This window comes from Chinchilla lanigera, unplaced genomic scaffold (assembly GCF_000276665.1).
Source record: "Chinchilla lanigera isolate Chin_1 unplaced genomic scaffold, ChiLan1.0 scaffold00106, whole genome shotgun sequence".
Taxonomy (NCBI): Eukaryota; Metazoa; Chordata; class Mammalia; order Rodentia; family Chinchillidae; genus Chinchilla; species Chinchilla lanigera.
The window spans coordinates 1,304,718-1,322,408 of record NW_004955507.1 but is presented as its reverse complement, the minus strand read 5'-3'; the positions used below and the strand labels follow the sequence as shown (position 1 = coordinate 1,322,408).

General features: G+C 37.2%; 1 protein-coding gene across 1 annotated transcript in view; it reads right to left on the bottom strand.

The window, feature by feature from the left end:
• Positions 1-12,580: 12,580 nt before the first annotated feature.
• Positions 12,581-17,691, bottom strand: part of LOC102028216 (cytochrome P450 2C9-like) — a 52,495-nt gene continuing 47,384 nt past the window's right edge. The window contains exons 6-7 of the mRNA XM_013506146.1: positions 15,482-15,623; positions 12,581-13,841 (exon numbers count right to left, since the gene is read on the bottom strand). Coding sequence (XP_013361600.1) covers positions 13,660-13,841; positions 15,482-15,623 — 324 coding nt within the window. The 3' untranslated portion in view covers positions 12,581-13,659. The remainder of the gene's footprint in view (positions 13,842-15,481; positions 15,624-17,691) is intronic.

The following is a 17,691-nucleotide window of genomic DNA, read 5'->3' as shown; positions in this document are numbered from 1 at the left end:
TTATACTGCTGGTGTCTGTTGGTTTATTGAAAGGAACTGTAAATGTGTAATTGATCAATTTTACATGCCTATATCTCATTATATGCACAACCATTTTGAAGATGACATTCTGCAGTATAACAGCCATTGTTGATATCCTATCACCATGGTTTGAAATTCTGTATCATTTTTACTGCTCTGTGTGACGTTTTGTTTATGTATTTGTTATTTTGGTTTTTTTAATGAAAAACAAAATTGATATGTATGGGGGCGGGGGATTTAGCTCAGTGGCACAGCGCCTGCCTGGCAATCTCAAGGTCATGAGTTCGATTCCCGGTACCGGAAAAAAACAACAAAAAAAGAAACTTTATAGGTATGTATAAGGATAGCTGGAATAGGTGTATTGCTGATGTCTGTAGTTAATTGAAAGGAACAGTCAATGCTTAAAATTTTTACTCTACTGACTGTTTCACTTGCTATGCAGAAGCTTTTTAATTTGATATTATTCCTTTTATTGATTATTGAGGTTTTTCCTTGATCAGTTGGAGTTCTGTTTACAAATTCCTTGACTTCAATAGTTTTATGTATTTTATCTTTCAGTAAGTTAATCGTTCCTGGGTTTTTCTCTTTTAAATAGAAAGAACTAAAATACTAAAAAACGATACAGATTTTAAAAACAAGATAATAGGAAATTAACAATTGTTTTCATATTGTATATTGCTGTCTTCAAAGTAGGTGCTCAGACTTGTTTCTGTTTGAATGTTAAGTTTTCTATCCTTTTTATGTTCTTTCAGTTCATATTGAGAGGTATGGTTTTAGCTTCAATTTTTTGCAAATAGCCAGTTTTACCAGTACCATTTCTGGAACAGTTTGTCTTCCACTAGTGTATGTTTTTGGCCCCTTTGTTGAAGATCAAATAGTTGAATATATCAGAAGATGTTCTGTATTCTCTATTCTATTTCACTGACCTATGTCTGCTTTTGTGCCAGTACCATACCTTTTTTGTCACTTCTGCTTTGTAGTATAACTTGAGATCAGATATTGGGATCCTTTCTACTTTACTTTTATTCCCCAACATCACTTTCGCTCTTCTAGGTTTCTTCTGCTTCTATATAAATTTTAGAAATGTTCTCCTTAGTTCCATGAGGAATGCTATTGATATTTTTGTTGAGATTGCATTGATTCTATTTATCAGTGTTGGGAGTATGACCATTTTGACAAGATTGGCTCTTTCTATCCAGGAACAGGGGGCATAGTTCCATTTTCTGGTGTCCTCTTCAATCTCCTTTTTCAGAGTACTGTAGTATTCAGTATGGAGGTTTTTACTTTCTTTGGCTCAGTTAAATCCTGGCTACCTAATTTTTCTTAATGCTTCTGTTAGCAGTATTTGAAAGAACTCAACCACAACCACCCGTATCAGAGATTCCTTTATACTGACCTCTCCAGTATAAAGGTCAGTTGAAGTACTCCATTAAACCCAACCCAAGATGCATGTGGGAACCCATAATAAGATCAACCCTACTATTGATAGTAGCATCTACTCTCTGCTCTTTCACAAGCCTGGTCCTTGGACAATTATTATGACTTGTGCTCTCTCAAGCCTTGTTCCTGGAAGATAGCCACAAGCCTCTCTCACTGAACTCCCCCATTTCCATAACCTTAGAAAAGACACCATAACCTGTATGAGAGCAGCTGATCTGGTTTCTAGTGCTACAGCAGTTCCTTTCAAGCTTGTTCTGCAATAAACCTGTCTTGTGTAGTCCACACCTCTGTTTTTTCTTTTGCTTTTCCTAATATTTGGTGGCCTGTATGGAGAGGAGTTGAGCAATCTACTCCAATATCCCTCACCTCATCCTTTGTTACCCATAATACTTCTAATGGGGCCTCATCCCAGTCTTATTTCTTTCTCTTTCTTCCCCTCTTCCTTATGAACTCTAGATCATGTGCTATTTCCTGCTAACCCTTCTTTGAACACCAGACACTTCATTATCAAGCCCTGGGGAAACCCAGCCCTTACCTATTCCCATGTGCACCTAGGAACAATAGGTCCATCACAGACGCACAAAAGGTCCTTCAGGGCCTGATTCTGGGGCAAACTTCTGCAGACATTGGAGAAAGAATGCCTGCCCAATCTCTCAGAAAAAATTCTCTCATATGGTTGAGCCACATCCACAAGAGAATCTCTAGGTCCCTAGTCCTGTCTGGAAGACACCTCAACACAAGGCTACATAATCCCAGCCACTCTCTTATCAGTTACTATGGGGTCACAATTTTTCAAATTCTGGCAGATCTGTAACTGCCCAGTTTCCCAGAAAAACGTCTCTTACATGGCCAGACCATGTAGAGAATCTCAGACAGCTGCGGGTCACACAGTGTCAGTCTCTATAGTAGATTTCCAGAGAGATTTGAGCAGGAGAGGAGATATCCCTTTGGGTTGCCTTCTAAAAATTATTTCATGCCCTCAGTTTAAAAGATGATATTTAGTCTAGACATCTCATATTTTATTCAGTCAATGGCCTAAATTTGGCATGTTCAATTTCCACATTCTTTGTGATCTTGACAACTACTTGCCAGGAAGCAGCAGGTGACAGGAGGTCCCTTATCCTCAAGTTTTCTTCACTCTCCACTCATGCCTCTCTCTCACTCTCTTTCCTGCCCTCTCTATCTCTCTCACAGTCTCCCTCTCTTTGTGTGTGTTTGTCTCTGTCTCTCTATCTCTCTCTGTCTCACTCTTTCTCCCCCCAAAATTTCTCTGCCCATCCTAGATAAAACATTACAAGGGAGCTCTAAATTACAATATAACTGCAATTATAATATATGACAATTAGGTTTAATTTGAAAAAAGGAAAAGTTAAAGGCAACAAATTCAAGCCAGTAATTATGCTAAACTGGGACAGATTAATCAGGGTAAAAAAAAAATCTCCATCAGTATTTTTTTTTAATTTTAAAAAGAGTAGTACATGAGAAACAAACAAACAAAAAAATAGAACAGTAGCATCATATCAGTATTACAAACATAAACAAATCAAAGCAAGAACATTCAAAGTGATACAGGGTCTCAAGACAAATTAATACAAATCAATACTGGTTGTTACATTGCATATCACTGTTCTCAACTACATTGCTCAGATTGTCAGATGTAAGAATGAAAGATTGCTCAAACCATTATCATCAGTATTTTTACAAAGGCTCAAAGTCTGCTTTGAGCTCAACAATTGTTTTTCTTTTTTTTTTTTTTGAGATTTCCATGGAAATTTGTTTATATAGGTTTTCAGGATACATAAACTTATTAAAACCTCACTTTCACTGCCTCTAAAATTCTATTTGAATCTAAACAAACGAATTAATTTCTAACAACCTCAACCTCGGTCACAGGGACCAGCCAGAAAATGACAATAAAAATTTTAGACCAACAGAAATAAATATTTATAAATTTACTTTTGGCTTCCAATGTGAGTATGAATTTCTGTATAATTGACATGCAGAAAACATTTGTTATACATTGTATGTAGACTACAACTATAGGGTTAACTTGCTCTTTCTACTTTCTGCAGGTACTAATATAATTTGTACTATATCAGATTACTTGAAAGTTAGCAGCCAGTCAAATTTCACAGAAAAAATAACATTTTTAAAATCCAAGCAGCAACAGCCAAATTTATTATCAAAACATTAGAGTAAGATATAGTAGAAAATGGAGAAAGCTTTAAGAATAAAGGTATATTTTGATGTTAGTGGATTTTGTAAGATTTGCCCTAGGTAATGACAGAACTGAAGGCTCAGGTATGTCAAGAAAAGTTTGTGGAGGATGCAGTTTATAGAAATATTATATATATTTGTTTCTTGCTTTGATAGAGCTCAGGCTGTAGTTTCTAAAAGCTACCTGTTGCTCAAAAAGACTAGGGGGCTATGACCCCAACTAATGTAATCAATCACTCTTCCCCAGGTTGCAACTCTGCACATGATTCCAAAAGTACTGTCTGAGGAGACTTGCTTGACCTTGATAAGAGGTTAATTTTCATTAACACAGTTCTCACTTTGGTCTTGAACACCAAGCAGAAAATTACAGTATAACAAAAACATATTAAAGTAATAGGAATCTAATCTCAACATATAGAGGCTGCTTCAGTCACTGAGCCCTGCTATTAGATTCTGGCTACAGCTATAGTCGGGTCTAGGAGACAGCTGGTTATAATTGCCTAGTTATAATTTCTACCTCAATGCAAGAGCTGGGAGCCATACCCTGCTACCCCCAGTGTTGCAGGAGATTCACTGAGTCCTGAACATCTTCAAGAGACTTGGTGAGATATGTCCCACCCACTCTCCACAGTTGCAGGAGACTTGGACAGCTTCACAAAATGAGGGGAGGTATGCCTCGCCCTCCAAACTGTTGCAGAAGTGATGCTGAGCCACAGGGAAACTCGAGAACTTTGGTAATGTGTGTGGGATGGGAGGGACTCTGCACTTCACTTCACACCCACCATCTGAGGAAGGACACTGAGTCCCAGGAAAACTAGGGGGTTTCAGTGAGCTGCTTGGGAGAGAAGCATCTCTACACAACACTGAACCTAGGCTCTCCATGCACCTGGCACGGACCAGAGTTCCACACTCAGAAGGCTTGCAAACTGCTCTCACCAGGGTTCGGTGTTGGCCCTCTCTGTGCGTGCCCCAGCACAGTGTGAAGTACTGGATCAGGGGCGTCGGGAGGTGTGGTACCGTGGCTTGTGTTTGGGCTTTGCTTGCACCCCAACCACCTGGGGGTCGGAGACACAGGCAGTCTGTGAACACTGTTGGTGTGACCCACATCTGGCCCCTCTGCACATTCTGAAGTGACTGGAAACACAGATTCAGGTGAGCTGTGACCCTCTGAGAGAATGGTTTCCAGCCAAACACAGCAGAGAGAGCCAGGTACTTATCTACTTCCTGGGGCAGAGCGGCCTACCCAGGACACCGCCGCCTTTCCAGTCTGAGTCTCCGCTCTCCATGCGCCCGGCATGGACCGGAGTTCCTCACTCAGAAGGCCTGGGAACTGCTCTCACCAGGGTTCCCCTGTTGGTCCTCTCTACACGCACCCAGCGTAGAGTGAGATACTGGAATGTGGGCACCAGGACCTGAAGTCTGGTTTCTTTCACTCATGAGTATGGTATCAATTTTCATGCACTTACCTATAAAATAAAAATGTCAAGTTTGTGCTTCTTTATAGCTGAGTAGTATTCCTTTGTATAAAAAAAAATCACATCTTTTTTATCTTTTCCTCAGTTGATTGGCATTCATTTTATTTCCAAGATGTAGCTACGACAAATTGTTCTGCTATGAGCATGAGTGTGCACATATCACTGTGGTATGCTGGTTTCAGTTCTTCTAGGCAAGTCCCCAGAAGTGGAATACCTGGGTCAAATGGAACGTCTAATCCTAGGTTTGTGAGGAATCTGCACACTGGTTTCCCTAGTGGTTCCACCATGCTACACTCCCACCGATAGTGGAGAATGTTCCTTTCTCCCTACAGCCTCTCCACCATTTGTTGCTGGTTGATTACTTGATGGTACCCATTTTTTCTGTACTGATATGGAATCTCAGTGTTTTAATTTGCACCTCTCAAAAGACTAATGATGTCAACCATTTTTTCAAATATTTATTTACTATTTGTATTTCTTCATTTGAAAAATGTGTGTTCATTGCAGATGTCCATTTTTGGTTTGGGTCTTTCAATTTGGGGAGTCTGACTTTTCAAATCTTTATGTATTCTAGATATAAGTCTTTGTCTAAGAGACAAATAGATAAAGTTTTTCCCACCCTATGGGTTTTCTCTTCACTGTGTTGATTATTTCTTTTTAGCAGTGCTGAAGTTTTGTTTTTTGTTTTTTGTTTTTTGTTTTTTTTTGGTACTGGGAACCGAACTCAGGACCTTGCACTTGCCAGGCAGGCGCTTATGCTGCTGAGCTATATCCCCAGCCCTCAAGTTTTTTTAATAAAAAGATAAAGTCCCAGTTGCTGATGCATAGAAGTACTTTAGTTTGCATTTTGTTAATGAAGTTTCTTTCTACAATTATGTCTTCAAGTTTTCTACATACTTTCCCTTCCAGTACATTGAGTGTTTCTGCTTTATTTTTTTTTTCAATTTTTATTTTAAAGAAAATAGTACAAAAAAGGAACAATAGTAAAATCTGAACAAAACAAAGCAAGCACATTAAAAATGATACAAGGTTTCAAAGATTACTGAAAGGTTTTCTCAGATTACTAGATGTAAGAATAGAAGATTGATCAAATCATTAAAGGAATAAGAAAATAATAACTTAAAAAAATATTAGAGACAATACATAGTTTCACTAAACAGGATTGTAGAAATTCACCAGTTGACATACTCCAAATTGCTATTGTCACATACCTTGCTGAGATTACCAGATACAAGCATACAAATTAGGTCAAAATATAATAAAAAAAATTTTAATCATTAACTGTTACCCTCAACAAACCATTAGACAACAGAAGTACAGTTATGCCACCGATTCATATATATATCATATATATTATAGGCATATTACATATATATATACATATATATGTCTTAGAACTTTCTTTTTCTTCTTTTCCCCATCTTAGTTGTTCCTTCCTTTGAGCAGTTTCTTTCTCTCCCTTATTATCTATTGTACATTCTGTGCTTTATTTACTCTTTCATGTTCTTACACCAGGGAGACAATGTGATGTTTACACACGTGAGTTAGATTAATTTCACTTATGAGTATGGTCTGTAATTGTACCCATTTACCTATAAAAGCCTCGAGTTCATCTTTCTGATCTCTGAGTAATACTCTATTGTATAGAAATACCACATTTTTTTTCATCCATTTCTCACTTGATGGCATTTGGGTTGTTTCCAAGGTTTAGGTATGACAAATTGCGCTGCTATAAACATGGGTGCCCATATATTGCTGTGGTATGATGTTTTTAATTCTGGAAAAATACCCAGAATGGGAATAACTGGGTTAAGTGGGACTTCTCATCCTAGCTTTGTGAGGAATCTCCAAACTGATTTCCACAGTGCTTTCACCAATCATCAGCACACCAGAGTGCTCCACCAGAGTGGAGAAGAGTTCCTTTTCCCCCACAGCCTCTCCGTCATCTGTCATTGGTTGATTTCTTAATGACAGCCATTCTTACTGGGGTGAGATGGATTCTCAGTGTTGCTGTAATTTGCATTTCTAGAATGACTAAGATATTGAACATTTTTTCATATATTTATTCACCATTAGTATTTCTTCTTCTGAGAAGTGTATATTTACCTCAGATGCCCATTTCTGGATTGGGTCTTTCAATTTTGAGGGACTGATTTATTTAAAATTCTTTATGTGTTCTAGATAGGAGTCCTTTGTCAGAGGGGCAGTTGGATAAAATTATTTCCCAATTTGTGGGTTTTCTTTTTACTCTGTTTGTGAGTAAAAAGAAATTTTCTTTTTACTCTGTTGGTGATTTCTTTTGAGATGCAGGAATTTTTCAATAAGAGAGATCCCAGTTGTTGATTCTTTAAAGTATTTCCTGTGCAGTTTGGCTTTGCTTCATGAACTCTCTGCCTACGCTTATGTCTTTGAGAGTTTTACCCACTTTCTCTTCGAGTAGATTTAGTTTTTCTGTTTTGATATTTAGATCTTTGATCCATTTCGACTTTAGTTTAGTGCGTGGAGATAGACATGGGCCTAGTTTTAGTCTCGGGCAGGTGGAAAGCCAATTTTTCCTGCACCATTTGTCAAAGAGGCTATCTTTCTTTCTTTTATGTAATTTTAAAATTAAAGGAGGAAAACATTAACACATAAACATTATTTTACATAACAGCAGAAGAACAATACAGACAATACACAGTTACAAACAAAGGGGTAGGAAATTAACAATGTTGTTGTATTACATATTGATATCTTCAAAGTGGTTTCTCAGGAAAACAGATAGAGACATGCAATATTGATCCATCAAGGATTCATTGACAGTTTCTTTCAGCAAAGAAATAGAAGATGGTAGAACAACTATGTTAGCTACCCTGTATATACATACATACAAAATTTCTCCTTCTTTCTGTTTTCTTTTCCTACATCCCAGTTGCCCTTTACTCTTCAGTGGTTTCCTATCGTTTCACTCTTTCAGATTCTTACACTAGTGAGACAATACAGTGTTCACACGCACGGTTCTGATTTATTTCACTTATGAGTATGGTCTCCAGTTGTGTCCATTTACCTATAAAAGCCTCTAGTTTATCTTTCTTTATAGCTGAGTAATATTCCATTATATAAAAATACAACAACTTTTTTATTCATTCCTCAGTTAATCGGTATTTGGGTTGCTTGCATGACTTAGCTTTTACAAATTGCTCTGCTATAAAAAATGAGTGCATATATATCACTGTGATACGATGTTTTCAGTTCTTCTGTGAAAATATCCAAAAGGGAAATGGCTGTGTAATAGGACCTCTAATCCTAGATTACTGAGGAATCTCCAAAATGATTTCCACAGTGGTTTCACCAATCTACACTCCCACCAACAGTGGAGAAGTGTTCCTTTATTCCCACAGCCTCACTAACATTTGTTATTGGTTAGTTTCTTTTTTATTTTTGTTGGGTTGTTTGGTTTTTTGTTTTTGTTTTTGTTTTGTTTTGGTACTTGGAATCAAACTCAGGACCTTGCACTTGCCAGGCAGGTGCTTGTGCCACTGAGTTATATCCTCAGCCCCCTAATCGTTATTTCCTTAATGATAGGTATTCTTTCTGGGGTTAGATGCAATCTGAGTGCTGTTGTAATTTGCATTTCTCAAATGACTAATGATGTTGAACATATTTTCATGTATTTTCCATTTGTAATTCTTTATCTGCAGCGTGTGTATTCATCTCAGCTGCCCATTTCTGCACTGGATCTTTGAATTTGAGTGGACTGACTTTTTAAATTCTTTACATGTTCTAGATAGAAGCTTTTTGTCCAAGGGACACTTGGCTAAAACTTTTTCCCAATTAGTGGGTTTTCTTTTTATTCGGCTGATGATATCTTTAGATGTGGAAAACTGTTCAATGAGAGCAGTTGTTGATTTTTTGAAGTATTTTCCGTGCAGTTTGGTTTTTGTTCATGAACTCTCTGCCTGACCCTATGCCTTCAATATTTTTACCTACTTTCAATTCCAGTAGGTTCAGTGTTTCTGGGTTAATATTTAAATATCTGATTCATTTTGACTTGAGTTTTTTGCATGGTGATAGACATGGGTCTAGACTAGTCTTTGGCATGTGGCAAGCCAGTTTTTCCAGTACCATTTATTGAAGAGACTATCTTTCTTCCAGTGAACATGTTCCTCTACTTTGTCAAAGATAAAGATCTTGAGTGTGTTTGTGGTTGTAGCTGCTTCTTCCTTCTGTTCAATTGATTCTCAGGCCTGTTCTTTTGCCAAATACCATATTGATTTTATCACGGTAGCTTTGTAGTATAATTTCAAGTCAGAAATTGTGATGCCACCTGACTTGTCCTTGTTGCCCAGGATTGCTTGTCCTATATTGTGTCTCTTCTAATTCCAGATGAATTTCAAGAACGTTTTCTCTAGATCTATGAGGTATACTAATCATATGTTAATAGAGATTGCATTAAATCTGTACAAAAAATTTTGGAGAATGGTCATTTTCACACTGCTGGTTCTTCCTATCAATGAACAAGGAATATCTTTCCATTTTCTGAAATTCTCTTTGATCTCGTTTTTCAGAGTATGATAGCTTTCACTGTATAGATCTTTTACTGCATTCATTAGACTGATTCCTAAGTATCAATTTTGGATGCTATTGTGAAAGGTATGGTTTCCTTAATTTTTCTCTCAGTGTTTTTTGTTTGTGTATAGGATTGTAATCGATTTTTGTGTGTTGACTTTGTATCTAGCTATGCTATTGAATTTATTGATCAATTCTGTGAGTCTTTTGGTGGAGTTTTTCAGGTCTTGCATGTAGAGTACCATGTCATCTGAGTGTAATGATAATTTCACTTCATCATTTCCTATCTTTATTCCTTTTATATTTCTCTTTTTTCAAATTGCTCTGGCTAGTGTTTCCTGAGCTATGTTGAATAGGAGTGATGATAATGGACTTCCCTGTCTTGTTCCTGATTTAATGGTGAAAGTTTTCATTTGTTGTCCATTTAGTATGATGTTGGCTGTTAGTTTGTCATAGATGGCTTTGATCAGATTGAGGTAAAGACCATCTATTCCTATTTTCTGTAGGGTTTTTATTAGGAATGAGTGCTGGACATTGTGAAAAGCTCTTTATGCATCTATTGAGATAATCATGTGGTTTTTGTCTTTGGCTCTGTTGGTATGATGTATTACACTAATTGACTGGCATGTATTGAACCATCACTGCATCCCTGCGATCAATTTACTTCGTGATGGTGTATAATATTCCTAATAATTTTCTGAATTCTGTTTTTTTACTATTTTATTGAGTATTTTTTCAACTGCATTCATTAAGGGTATTGGCCTGTAGTTCTCTCTACTAGTTGGATATTTCTTTGGTCTTGGTACTAGTATCATACTTGCCTCCATAAATGAATTAGGGAGAATTGCTTCTTTTTCTAAACATTTGTGGTACCACATTAGGCTATTTATTTGTTCTCTTTTTGTTTTCCTGATTTATAAGTTTGCTGCTATAAACTTCCCTTGGAGGACTGCTTACAGTGCATACAACAGATTCCAGTAAGTTGTATTTACATTTTTGCTTGCTTGTAGATATTGTTTAATGTTGTTTTTAATTTCATCTGTGAATCGTTTGTTGGTCAGGAAGCTGTTATTTAATTTCCATGTGTTTATGGGAGATTTTGTGATTCCTTTTGTCATTAATTTCCAGTTTTGTTGCACTATGGCCAGATAATATGCATGGGATATTTCAATTCTTTTGCATTTAGTGAAGCAAGTTCTATGGACTAGTGTGTGGTCTATTTCAGAGAAAGTCCCATATGCAGCTGAGAGGAATGTGTATTCTGATGTTGTGGGGTGGAACACTCTGTAAAGGTCTACTGAATCCATTTATTCACAAGTTTTGTTCAGTTCTGTTATTTATTTGCTGACTTTTTATTCAGTTGACCTATCCTTTGTGTCAATAGGGTGTTAAGCTCCCCCATTACAATAGCGTTGTTATTTGGTTTTTCATGTCTATTAAGGTTTCTCTTTATAGTTGGGTGCTCCCATATTTGGTGCATACATTTCTTTAATTGTTATCTCTTCCTCTTGGAGTTTTCCTTTGACCAGTATGTAGTGACCTTCTTAATCTCATTTGTTCATTCTTGGTTTGAAGTTTGCAATATTTGCATCAGGAAAGCCACCCCTGCTTTCCTCTGGATTCCTGTCCCATGGAGGATTGTTTTCCAACTTTGTGACTTTCAGTCTATGAATTTCCTTTTGAGTTAAATGTGTTTCGTGTATACAGCATATTGTTGGATTTTGTTTCTTGATCCACTCTGCCAGTCTGCTTCCTTTGATTGGTGAATTGAGGCCATTTACATTAATGGTTATAACTGTTATGTGTTAGCTTATCATTGTTATGTTATTTACCAGCTGTTGGTTTCCTACTTTTACTCTCCTTTTAATTGTTTGCTCTGCTAGGTGATTCCTTTCTATTGTTTTTGAAATTGTGGTCATTTCTATCTTTCTAGAATATCTTTTAATACTCTTTGTAGGGTTCGTTTGGTGCTCATGAAATTCTTCAGTTGTTCTTTGTCATGGAAATATTTTATTTCTCCATTATTTCTGAAGTATAGTTCTGCAGGATACACCAATCTGCCTTGGAAGCTGTTTTGTTGTAGGACCTGGAATAGTTCACTCCAACTTTTCTTGATTTAATGGTTTGTGTTGAGAAATCTGCCATGATTCTGATGGACTTTCCTTCATATGTGACCTGTTTCATTTCTCTAACAGCTTTTAACAGTCTGTCCTTTTCCAGGATTTCTGGGATCTTGATCATTGTATGACTGGGTGTAATTTTATTTTCATTATGGCTAATTGGAGTTCTATATGCCTCCCTTAGTGTATGTCAAATTCTTTTTCCATACTTGGGAAATTTGCTGTTATTTCTGCTAATAGTCTTTTTATGTCATTTGTGTTGACTCCAGCTATTTCATTGACACCTATTAGTATTACATTTCTTTTTGCATTGTCTTGCAGCTGTTGAACTGATAGTTCCTGGTTTCTTCTTATTTTTATGAGACTTTTCCTTTTGAGATCATTAACTACCATGCTGTCTTCAAGATCTAACAGTCTATCTTTGACTTCATTCAAGTGGTTTTGCGAGTTTTTGATGGAAGTTTTGATTTCCTGGATATCTCTTTAATCTGTTTCATGCATTCTAGTTGTCTCATATATTGTTCATTTAATGTGTCCTGCATTTTTCTAGGTTCATCCATTTTATATATATATATATCTTCTTTAGATGTGCTGAGAAATTCTTTCATTATTGTTGTCATTTCATTTCTTATCTGAGAGATTATTTCTGATCTGATTTCTTCTATACTCTGATGGAGTTGTTTCTTTACTTCAGTTGTGCTCATTTCAGAGATTTCAGGTGTGTGACCACCAAGTTCTCCTATTTCAATGTCTCCTGGACTTGTTCTGGGTGGGGTGAAGTTCTGAGATTACATTTTGCTCCTTCCTCTTTTCATATTAGATGCCAGGGACCCAGTGGCAAGCCTCACTCATCCCGGGCAGCTCACTGAAGGCCTCTAGGATCCCTAGACTTGCTGGATGTTAGGCTTGCTCCATGATGGCAGTGGGAGACCTTCCATCACGTCTTGCATCCCCAGACCATTGATGGAGTGCACGGTTCAGATGAGAATCACAATTTCAGAAGGAACCCTGGCCTTTGGGACTAGGGTTCCCAGGCAGTTGACTGAAGACATGCAGGCCTCAACCATGAACCACAATGTTGATGGAATGTGGATTGCCAGTCAAAGTTCTCCAGGCAATTGATTGAGGGCATAAGGGCCTCATTCATGAACCACAATGCCAACAGAATGAGGGGTTCTGGAATAAGAGTCCTCAGGCTGTTAGTGGAGTGTATCTGTATCTTCTGGGCCTCAGCACAAACCACATTGTCAGCAAAGTGTGGGCCATAGGTCCAAGCTCCCCAGTTGGTTGACTGAGAGTGTCTGGGCCTCAGCTATGAACTACAATGTTGACAGTGTGTGGGGTACTGGTCCAAGTTCCTCAGGCAGCTGATTGAGGGCACTCAGGTCTCAGCCACAAACCACACACTGTCCATACAGTGTGGGTTTCCAGGACCAGGATCCTCAGGCAGTTAATAAAAGCCTCTTCTGGGCCTCAGCCATGAACCACAATGTTGGCAGGACATGGGTTGCCAGTCCAAGGTCCCCAGGTAGTTAATGGAGGGCACATGGGCCTCAGTCATGAACCCCTTTATAGTTTTTAACAAAGATAATGTACCAGCAATTTAGCATTAGATAAGTATTAGGCAAGTATTACAGAATATAGGAAATAGCATGCAAACTGGTGCAATCACAGAGAAACTTCACAATAGACTTTGAGTCTCCTCTGGATTTTGACTAAATGGGGAGATGGAAAAAGAGATATCAGTGAAGCCATTTCTAATGGATGAAGGTAGCCTATGATGCAGAGAAGGGGATAGCAGATGACAGCAGAGCAGCAGCCAGGCAGTCTGCTCTTCTTCAGACAGGAATGAAGCAGACCTGGTATGAGGGCAGGACAGAAGCAAACCCATTGACAATTGGAGTGGTATCAAGATTCTTTGGATCAACCATGGATTTCAGATTAAAGTTTTGTAAAATGGTAGTCAGGAACAAAAACAGCTCCATGCGGGCCAGGGCCTCTCCTGCACAAATACGTTTTCCTGAAAATAGAAAAAATAAAATAGTGTAGTTATTCTTCATATGTAACAGTTGCTGTAAAAACCAAAGACAGAAGGATGAATGGATAAATGAATAGATACCTAGATGGGTGTATGGATAGATGGACAACTAGATATGCAAGTGGAAAACAGATAAGCAACCCATATAACATATGAAATTAATGCAATAGTGCATAGATTCAAAAATATGCATTGAGTACTAGCTTCATACCCACACTTTAAAAAATGCTCCTGTTATGAATTTTCTTGAGATTTCAAGTTTTAATTTTGTTTTCCTAGAGAAACATCATCTTGTCCTGTGCACCCTGCTTTTGATCAAATGATCCATGATAATTTTGCACTCTATCACCTTGTAACACTTGCATTAACCACCTCAAAACACACTGTATTCACAGCAGCAGATACACATACTTTCATTTAGCTGCTCCTTGCCAGGAAGTTACCAGTTTATAACATGAGATTACTTCAGGTGAACCTTTCCATACATCAGAAATAGGTCAAATTTCTTTTCCTCTTGACCTTCTTTCTTTAGACCCTCATGAAATAAATTCCTATTTCTCTGCATTTCCTCAACAATATGTTCATATTCATTGAACTATAGGTCACCTAAATCATAAATTTATACTAACTTTTATTGTTATATTGCACTGTGTTGAAATATGAATTTTTGAAAAGAATTCTTTTTTTATATTTGTGGGATCCACAGTGCTATATATAAAGAAAACACCAAAGGACACAGAAAACAGAGAATAAATGCAGGGGTGTTAGCAAACAGTCTGTAAGGGGGAGATCCAATAATCAAGAGTCAGGGTGATAACTGGAGGAAGTGTAGGGCTCTGCTATTGTTGTAGAGGAATAAAGAAAGGATGCATCTACAAAGCTTTCATGATCTCCTTGGTTATTTGTTGGCAAATCTGACATTCTTAATTAAGAACAAGTATTCTTTTCCTTTGTATAATTTCTTCCTTAAACATGCACTATCTTTCCTATTCCTTCTTTTGATGCAGTTCAAATAATACTTTATGCTACTAGCATATTGCTTCTTTGATTTTATGCCTCACACTGAGATAGGAGGGTACAGGAGGATTGCAGCTTCTCTCCCATAGGAACTCTTCCCACCAATATGTGCTTAATAATCTCACAGCACTAATATTACAATGAACTCTTTACTTATCTTCTTCCCTAAATGAATGTGGCTTCAAACGCTACTGTGTTCTCTGGGAGAAATTATATCCATCACTTGTTTTAGTAGGTGGACATCAACATAACATAGAAGACAAACACACTGGAGAGTTAGTTCACTTTTGTCATGGTGGTTGAAGGAACTTTAATATAATTTTGCTTTCTTGGAAGAGATGAGGGTACCTACATCATGTAAATAGGGTAGAATACAAATAACTTATACTCTAGCTTTTGTAATGTGCAAGACAGTGAAAAAAGAACTCTGAAGCCCACCAAACAATGGCAATATGTCATAAGCAGAATAGAACTTGGGTATTGGAAGTGAGACTTTCAATCATGTACAAACAGATATTTGACCAGAAAAAAAGGAGGCACCATTCCAGCTGATCTCAAAATAATGTATGTCTCTTGCTGTACATAGGGAAATCAATTTCTATTACCTGTTGAGAACGGCATGAAGTAGTTGCTTTTCTTAAACTTGCCACTGTCATCTAGAAAGTGGTCAGGATCAAAAGTTTCTGGTCTGGGAAATTCTTTTTCATCATGTAGCACAGATGTCAAGGACATTAATACAGTTGTGCCCTGGTAACAATACACAGAGACCAAATATGTTATATACAAGTAATACAGCTGAAAAAATACAAAGAAAATCACTCTTTTCATATATAACTAGGACACTATGTCCCAAAAAAATCAGTATTATTTCCAGCCAAATGATGTGACAAACAGGGATGACTTTGAGGACAGTAACATTGCTAAAATTTCCTCCAATAGAAGTTGACAATCTGAGTAGTTGGGTATTTAGAGTTATGAATTCTGAAGCTTTTCTTCTTTTTCATCACCCAGCTTGTACACTGGTGTCTATCATTAGTTGCTTCTCTAGTTCATCACTTTAGAATTCCTATCTCAGGTGAATTGTCATTACAAATGGAAGCCTTTCTTCTAATGTGAAATATCCAGAATATCTGTTCATAGCACTTTTTAGATATGCATCTGTAACTAATGAAATGAAGAGGCAACCTATAGAATGGAAGCAAAATTTTGTCAGCTGTTCTTCTGACAGAACACTAAAATGTAGAGTATATATAGAACCCAGAAAATGAGAACAGCCAAAATAAAAGAGACAATCAAAAAATGAGCAAGTGGGCTGGGGACTTAGCTCAGCGGCAAAAGCGCCTGCCTCGCAAGCGCAAGGTCGTGAGTTCGGTTCCCGGTACCGGAGAAAAACCAAAAAAAAAAATGAGCAAGTGAAGTGAATAGACACACTCAGAAGTACAAATGATGAAAAAACATATGAAAATTGTTCAATATTTCAAGCCATTACAGAAATGCAAATTAAAACAACACTTGTATTTCTTCTTATATCAGAAGGTTTGGCAATCATCAAGAAATCAAAGAATAAAGAATGCTGGTTTTCCTGCAGGAATTAAGGAAACTTTCTATATTAGTAGTAGGAATATAAACTAGTACAATCATATGCAAATGAGTATGGAATTTTTCTCAAAGAATTAAAAGTAGAAATTGCATTTGACTTATCTGTCCCCCTTCTATGTATCTTCCACAAAGAGTTAAAGGCATCATATTACAAGAACATAAGCATACCCATGTTTATAACACTACAATTCAAAATAGCTAAATCTTGGAAGTAGCCCATATGTCCAACAACAGATGAATGAATAAAAATATATGGCATTTACACACCATGGAGCGCTATTCAGCCATAAAGAAATATAAATGAATCATTTGAAGGGTCATAGACTAATGCTAGCAGGTCAGTGAGCAATTTAAGTTAAATTTCACATAATCTTAAAATATTCTACCACAGTTTTTTACTAATTACATATAACACACAAATTCTGCAAAGGAGATGTCCCCTCATACTGGGGGAAGTTAGCATAACCAATATTAGCATTAAATGATGTTAGTGTGTCAAAAACACCAATATGTTTCAATATTACATAGTCAGCAGCCCTGTAGTTTTCCTGTCAATATCATAACTAAAATCACATGTCTATAAAATAATAATACACAATCCAGTCTGAAGAATAGTTCACATGATTTCTAGCTGGGACTCTGCACTGAGGTTAATAAACTGAAAGGAAAAATTTCAGGAGACCATTCTTGACACAAGAGTCTAATGGGACAAGATAGCCACTGTATTTCTCTGTTTTGTTTTATTTTTTCAATGGATATTGCATTGCAAAAGAAAAACCTGCTAGGATTATTCTAGAAATATCAGAAACATTAATATATATGATGTATATTCTATAACATTATTGTGTGTCTTGGTTACTTTTCTTTCACTGCCGAGACAAAATACTTGAAGCCCAAAATAAAGGAAGGAAAGGTTTATTTAGCACACAGGTTGTGGAGATTTTAGTCTGTGCTTGGCTGACTCCAAGGCAGAGTGGCACATGGCAGAAGGCAACAGTTCCTGGCAGCAGACAACAACAAAAGCAACAAGAGCAGAAAGGGAGGAGCAACAGACAGCAAACTTCTTTCCCTCCCCTATATTGTATGCAAGCTACCCACCCCAGGGTGGATGTTGCACTCACATCCATAATCCCAGCATTGGACCATGAATCAATGAAAAGCTCCAGAAGCCCACCCCATGACAGCCCGAGGCTTTGGAAGGCATCTAAACACAAAC